At 39.0% G+C, this 7,312-nt stretch overlaps 1 protein-coding gene across 1 annotated transcript; it reads left to right on the top strand.

Moving 5' to 3' along the window:
- Positions 1-964: 964 nt before the first annotated feature.
- LOC308643512 (olfactory receptor-like protein OLF3) lies at positions 965-1,921 on the top strand (the record flags this gene model as incomplete). The annotated part of the gene is made up of 1 exon (XM_081283337.1): positions 965-1,921. One exon carries the CDS (start codon positions 965-967, stop codon positions 1,919-1,921), a length of 957 nt encoding a protein of 318 aa, XP_081139463.1.
- Positions 1,922-7,312: the final 5,391 nt, after the last annotated feature.

The raw sequence follows: 7,312 nt of genomic DNA on the forward strand, positions 1-7,312 counted from the left end.
TCCAGACAGGCTACATTTTCTCCTTAGTTTCGCTTGAAAATGCACATGATATTTCTATCTTACTTATTTACTCTGAGTCCTGAAAGGAACTCTATGTGTGCAGAAAAAGGCTTATGTAAATATCAACTTTGTGAAATCAAGACAATAGCCCTGTAAACAAACAGAAATTCCAATTGGTTAAAAGTAATCAGCTAATATATCAGTGAAAAAATACTTAAGTATGAGCAGTCTAATTTGTAATATATTTTAGTGTAAAACACAGTATGATCATTACTACAATTTGTAAAATTAAATTATTGATAGAACAGGATTATACAGTGGATCATAGGGAAAATCTTCTTTCACACTACATTTAACTTTGTAAACTCTTATATATATACATTTTGTCTGTGCATGAAAATGATTTAAGTAAAATTGTATTTTCATGGCATCAGGTTTGAGGGAGACCTGAGAGAAGCATTTCTCATGGTGGCACACAGCTCTGTGAACCCTGAAGGAGATGGTGTTTCTGGGAATACTGCTTTGGTTTGCTCTCCATCAGGTAGGAGAGTGGCAGTGTTGACAGTTTCCCCTTCAGCTCAGAGTCTCTAGTCTGGCCTCCACCCTCTGTCTCTGCCCTCTCTCCCCTGCCTCAGTTCTCTGTCCTTTCTTATTTTTTATACTCTCGTAAAAGGAATATTACAATAAAATGAAGGAAACTAAATAAGACATAGAATTGCTGTAACTCCACCACATTACCGCCAGGCTTTAACAAACCTCCAAGACCAGCTGTGTCCTTCTCAATGCATTGACCTCTCTCTCTGAAACAGAGTAGATACCCAGCACATTGGGATCAAGCCTTTTATCTGGACCTAATGAATGACCTACAGACTGACACAGCACTGGCAGTTCATACGTTGATGTATTCAATTGTTTCTCTTTTTTTCTGCCTCTCTCTGCAGATTAAAAATATTAAAATTTTTAAATGGAACGAGATAACCAGACATGGGTGAGTGAATTTATTCTCCTCGGACTGACCAGTGACTGGGACACTCAAGTCTCCCTCTTTGTCCTCTTCTTGGCCATGTACCTGGTGACAGTGCTGGGGAACTTCCTCATTGTCCTTCTGATCAGACTGGACAGCCGGCTGCACACGCCCATGTATTTCTTTCTCACCAACCTCTCCCTCGTGGACGTGTCTTATGCCACCAGCATCGTCCCTCAGCTGCTGGTGCATTTCCTGGCAGAACACAAAGGGATCCCATTCCTGAGCTGTGCTGCACAGTTGTTTTTCTCCCTGGGCTTGGGTGGGATAGAGTTTGTTCTCCTGGCAGTGATGGCCTATGACCGCTATGTGGCAGTGTGTGACCCCCTGCGCAACTCAGTCATCATGCATGGAGGCCTGTGCACTCGGTTGGCCATCACATCCTGGCTCAGTGGCTCCATCAACTCGCTCCTGCACACGGCTATCACTTTCCAGCTGCCCATGTGTACAAACAGGTACATTGATCACATATCCTGTGAACTCCTGGCTGTGGTCAGGCTGGCCTGTGTGGACACCTCCTCCAGTGAAGTTGCCATCATAGTTTCTAGCATCATCCTTCTGATGACACCCTTCCTGCTGGTGCTCCTGTCCTACATCCAGATCATCTCCACCATCCTGAAGATCCAGTCCCCAGAGGGGAGGAGGAAAGCCTTCCACACCTGTGCCTCTCACCTCACTGTGGTTGCCCTCTGCTATGGGACCACCATTTTTACCTACATTCAGCCTCACTCCAACCCCTCTGTCCTTCAGGAGAAGCTGATCTCTCTCTTCTATGCCACTGTGATGCCCATGCTGAACCCCATGATTTACAGTCTACGGAATAAGGAGGTGAAGGGTGCCTGGCAGAAACTATTAGGACAATTCTCTGGGTTAACTTCAAAACTGGCAACACAATGACTCAGGAGCATCACTGGAGAAGAGAGCTGTGCCTGAGTGCTCCCCACCCAACTTTATGGGACAGGCTTCAGCTGCATTGCCCTGGCAACCAGGAAGCAGATGACATAATGTGCTGGTGTGTTATGTAGGTGCCTGTTATGGAGGTGTGTTGGGTATGGGATGTGGGAGTATTTTATGTCACAGCAGTGTGTTAGGTGGAGTTAAGCACTGCTGATATTGATCTCACCTCCCTCTCTCAATCTCCATTCCCGAGGCCCAAGACAGGACAGACTTTTTTGATTCATCATATTGTTTCTAATTGTGACCCTATTCACAGTTCTTCCCTTGGACACCTTGTCCTTAGCAGACACATTTTGGGAAAGGTTTAAGTGTTTCCAGTGGAAACAAAATGCATTTTCACATTTGAAGTCTCACCTAAAATAACGGGTGGTATTGTAGCATATGCAGTAACTGCATGAATCAACCCTCTGAGGAGGGTGCTGCTGTCAAGGCTGATGGAAGGGTCTTTGCACACCCATTGATTGTGGATGCAATGCCATTCACCAAGTGATGCAGGAAGACTGGAGAAAGTTTAAGGTCTTTTGCAGTAATTGGTTTTAAAAGAAAGGTAGTTTGCACACAGGGCATTTGGTGGCCAAGGGAATACCACGCACAGTGGTGCATGCCTGTAGTCCTTGCACCTCAGGAGCCTGATTGAGGAGGATCACAATTCAGAAATTTAGTGAGGCACTAAATTAGCAAGACCTTGATAAAATATAAAAAGGGCTGTGGATGTGTCTCCGTGGTTAAGCACTCATGGGCTCAATCCCTGGGGGGAAAAAAAAGAGAAAGAAAGAAAACAAAAAAGAAAAAGAAAAACACTAAATACGCTTTATAATTACATTGGTACACATCTGTTCATAGATATTTATCTCTACTTTTACCAAGATATGAAAGCTTACTTTCCTGTTTAAGTAGAAAATTGTAATTAAATTAAATATTGTGTGTCATTGTCACCAAAAAATTTACTTCAGTAGAATTCTAAACTCATACTTTAAAAAATATTTTTATGTATGTGTTTTCATCTATGATTTTTGATGTCTGCAGGAATTATTAGAAGCAAGAATTTGGGAAACTTAAGAAAATACCATGAATCAAATTCAATAGTTTATCTAGCTCATTGTCCCAAACTCCCCATAACACAGGACTTTTAAAAAACAAACCTACAGATAAAGACTAAAAATATTACAGAAATTTTATGAACCCAGAATTACTGTCCAACTATAGTGTAAATAATGCATGAGAGCAAAAATAAAAAGTTTTCTAGACATGCTGACTCCTATGTGCCTTTTCTGAGGCTATAACTTTAATTAAAGGAACTGAAATTCAAGAATGGGCAATATAACTGCATACAAAGTGGTCTGAGAAATCACAGAGAAAACACTAGAAAAAAACTGAATAGGTCCAAGTTAGACTAGCAAGCCAGTTGGTCTCAAGAATATCTTTAAAAAAATAACATTGGAGTATATACCAATTAACACACTTTCTAAGAAGTTAGATATCAAATAACATGATAAATAATGTACAGTATGTCAACTCTCAATAAAGAAAAAATGAAAATGATGAGATCTGTCAGGAAAAAATAGAATGAAGGGCGCATAAGTTCTTAGTATGAAACAGCAAAATATGGCATGATTAAGGAATTGATAATGAGCAAAGAAGATGGGATTTTTTTTCTGGAAGACCTAATCTCATGAAAGAAAAGTATAATTCTAGTTCCACAATGAAAAGTTCTTTTCTTATTGCAACATTATAATTATGTGTATTTGGGTTCATTTTAACAAAATAATACATGCAAAGAATTTTATTTCAATTCCCATTATCCTCACTCTCCCTCCTCTCCTCCCTCCCCCTATTCTTCTTCCTCTTCTCTACTGATCTTTCTTGCTCCTTTATTTATTTTTGACTGGCATTTTCTACACATACATACAGGTGAAATTCTTTTGGATACATTTATGTGTGTATGTAACATGATATTGTTAAATTCATTCCATATTCTTCCCCTTTCCCTTCTTTTCTCCCTCTTCTCCTCACTCTTCTAATCCACTGATTTATCCTCTATCTTTGTGACATCCTCTACCCTCCCCAGTCAACTTCTTTCCCTTATTTTGCTCTCACTTCCACATATGAGAGAAAACATTTGGTTCTTGATTTTCTGGGTCTGGCCTATTTCACTGAGCATGATCTTCTCCAATTCTATTCATTTTCCAACTAATGCCATTATTTCATTCTTCTCCACAGCTGAGTAAAACTTCATTGTGTATATACGACACATTTTCTGGATCCATTCATCTGCTGTTGGCTTCTGGGCTGGGTTCCTAACTTAGCTATTGTGAACAGGCTGTATCACTAGAACATGCTAATTTTAGTTCTTTTGGATAAGTACTAAGTCATGTCAGTTAAAGAGATTTCAGACATGAAACTTCTCTCAGGTTGGAATTACCATGTGGATCCTCTTCTAAAATGTTATGATCCTGCCTCAATATACACAGAGCATAAATAGGAAGAAAACGTATGCAGATGCTTTACGCTGATTACTGTGAAGGGTCATATGATCAACGTGTTCGTGACTTTGCTCCACCAACGATCCCATGATCCCTTTGCTCTTGGGGTCTTCACAAGGAGAGTTATTCAAATCTTCATTTTTCAGGAAGCAGAAATGCTGAGAGTAGGAACTAGATATGAACTAGCAGACTAATATATAGGCATATTTCATCAAATTCTATTTTCATTTTTTATTATGTAGGCTTTATTTTTTGAAGGACTGTAGTTCTTCAGAATATAGGCATTCCTAATTTGTATCAGCTTTTGAAAGACATTTCCAACAGAGAGGAAAGTATTGTTTGTGCAGTGACAAATTATGATAATATTTTAAACAATAAATCATTAAATAGAGCATTCCAAAAAGTTAGAAACTGAACAGTATTTGAAAATAAAATCTTGCTCAGAAATTAATGACACAAACATCATTGGAAATTTTTTCTTTAAAAAAGTCATAGAACAGAATGTCATAGTTTTTTCAAATAAATATCCCAAGAAGACCCATATATGGCATTGTGTACTATGTCACTGAAAGTCATTTTATGCTATAATTTTACCCTCAAGTTGCCTTCACTAATTTTTTTTTTAATAGAACTGAGTTGTTTGTCCCACTTGGATTTCCTGTGCAACCTGGATTTTTTGTTGATGGTGATGTCCTGGGATATAGTTTTTCCTTCTTTGACCATACATATGTTACATCTAGAAGTTTGATGAGATTTAAGTTTACTTTTTTCTGACACTAGAACTTCATAGATCATCACAATACTTCTAGCAGGAGTTCTGTTTTTCTAGGGTTTATTGCAGTTATTATATTACCTAGTACAGAGTTTCTTAATAGGGACAAATGTCTATGGATATTTGTGGCTGAATAATTTGTTGTTATGAGGACTATCCCATGCATTTTTAGGATATTTAGAAAAATTCCTGACTTCTAGATAATAGATAGCAATAGCACCCCCCACTTGCAAGCAAACATTTCAAAGATTGCTTGTAGGAGTGAGATCAAACCTAGCTTCATTGATTTGTTTTGTGCTGTAAGAGGGTAAAATGTGCCATCTCTTATTCCTTATTATCTAAAATACATTAATAAAATAGAAATTTTACTCTCACAACTACTTCAGCTTCCTGGGGCAGTTAGTACAGGAAAGGAAGAATAAAATTTTAGTTCCCCTCTTTTCTTTACTATTTTTAATACAGCAACTGAAAAAGTACTTTTCATTATCATTAAGAAATTATCAGTAAAAATTTATTTGATCTACCTTCATCTATTGCAATTTGATTCTTTTTGATGTTCAAATTTCCCACTTTGAATGAATGAGAGCCTCAGTTTCCTATTGCTGTCATAAGAAAATACTATAAAATGTGTGACTTGAAATAACACAAGATTATTAACTTACATTTTGGAGGTCAGAGTCTGAAATAGATTTCATTGGGCCAAAATAAAAATATCAACTGGGCTGCATTCCCCTTTGGAAACTCTAGGGGTCAGTCTGTTTCTTATTTTCCTTTCCTTCCCAGATGCCACCATTCCTTGGATAATGGCCACGGCTTTCATCTCCAAGGTCAACAGTACAACACAGCTCTAGGAGACAATGGCATTAAAAGATCACAATCTGTGTGTCTCATTCAACTAGATGTTTAGAGTTGGCACAGCCGCTGGTGAGATTGAAACTCAGCAGAGGTAGTAACTGAAGGAGTCCTGGCTAATTGGAATCCAAGTTGCTGAACCAATATGTAGTCTCCATCTTTGCTGCCATGACCACTGGTGTGTTCAGGGAAAGTGGTTGTTTGACACCTAAGGTAGTGAGTGTGCTTGTCCACTTAGGAACTAACAATCTTTCCTTGTGGAGATTTTGTCTTAAACAGTCACCCAGGATGTACATGAATTTACTCCTATTTTTCTCCAATCCTTTGTGTCACCAAATCCTCTAAATACTATCCTCTTCTGTCCAGTCAAACCGTGAGAAATTTCAGTGCATTTCTTGATTGCGGAAAGTTTTCTTCACTGTATTTGAGGCCCATACCTTCTCGGTTTTGTAGTGATAGGGACTTCATTGGTGGCCATAATCCATGGGCTTCAGGCATAGTTTTGGGGTCACAGGAATAGACAGGATGGGAGTATTAGGTACCTGTTTATGTCACTTGCTTGGGTTTTTAGAGTCTGGTCAGCCCTAGTCTCAGATGTTTTGGCTCCTCAAATCACTCTTGGTTAGACAGTTCCAAGTACTTGTGACCTGGTTTCCCATGGTCAGTTATTCAGTTATTACTTAGGCCCAACAGGAAGACAAGGGCTAATACTGAAAAGCACAGCTATCTTCCTGAAGATTTGGTTTCTCCCCCAAACCCCATACACTACCATGTCAATGTTCTAATCATGGCTTCCCACAGACTCTATCTAGGATTCCAATCTGCCATATAACCTTTCAGTACCAATAGATGTGGAGTCTTAAGAGGCAAGTGACAGAACTGTTGGTACTGCAGATGGACCATCTGGAGACCACAGTCCTACTTTGGGCCCCTGTGGATACTGGCATCCATCTGTAACATGGTGTATTCATGATAAACTCCAAAGTGTGCAAGCACGGAAACACTGAGACCTAAAGCACGGGTGCAAGTAAAGGAGGAGATTGAATCGACATCATCAAAATAAAAATTCCAAAGATGAATACCCAGATTGTCAGGCCCTGATTACTAGGTCACCAATTAGAAAAGGTATTCCTTTACATAGTATAATGTTGAGGATATCGACATTAACATCTCTCTCTGCGTAGGCTGCCAGGATCACCATGTCACAATGAGTTCCTATGAAGT

Source organism: Spermophilus citellus (genome assembly GCF_964194105.1).
Source record: "Spermophilus citellus genome assembly, chromosome: 3".
In the NCBI taxonomy this organism is placed as follows: Eukaryota; Metazoa; Chordata; class Mammalia; order Rodentia; family Sciuridae; genus Spermophilus; species Spermophilus citellus.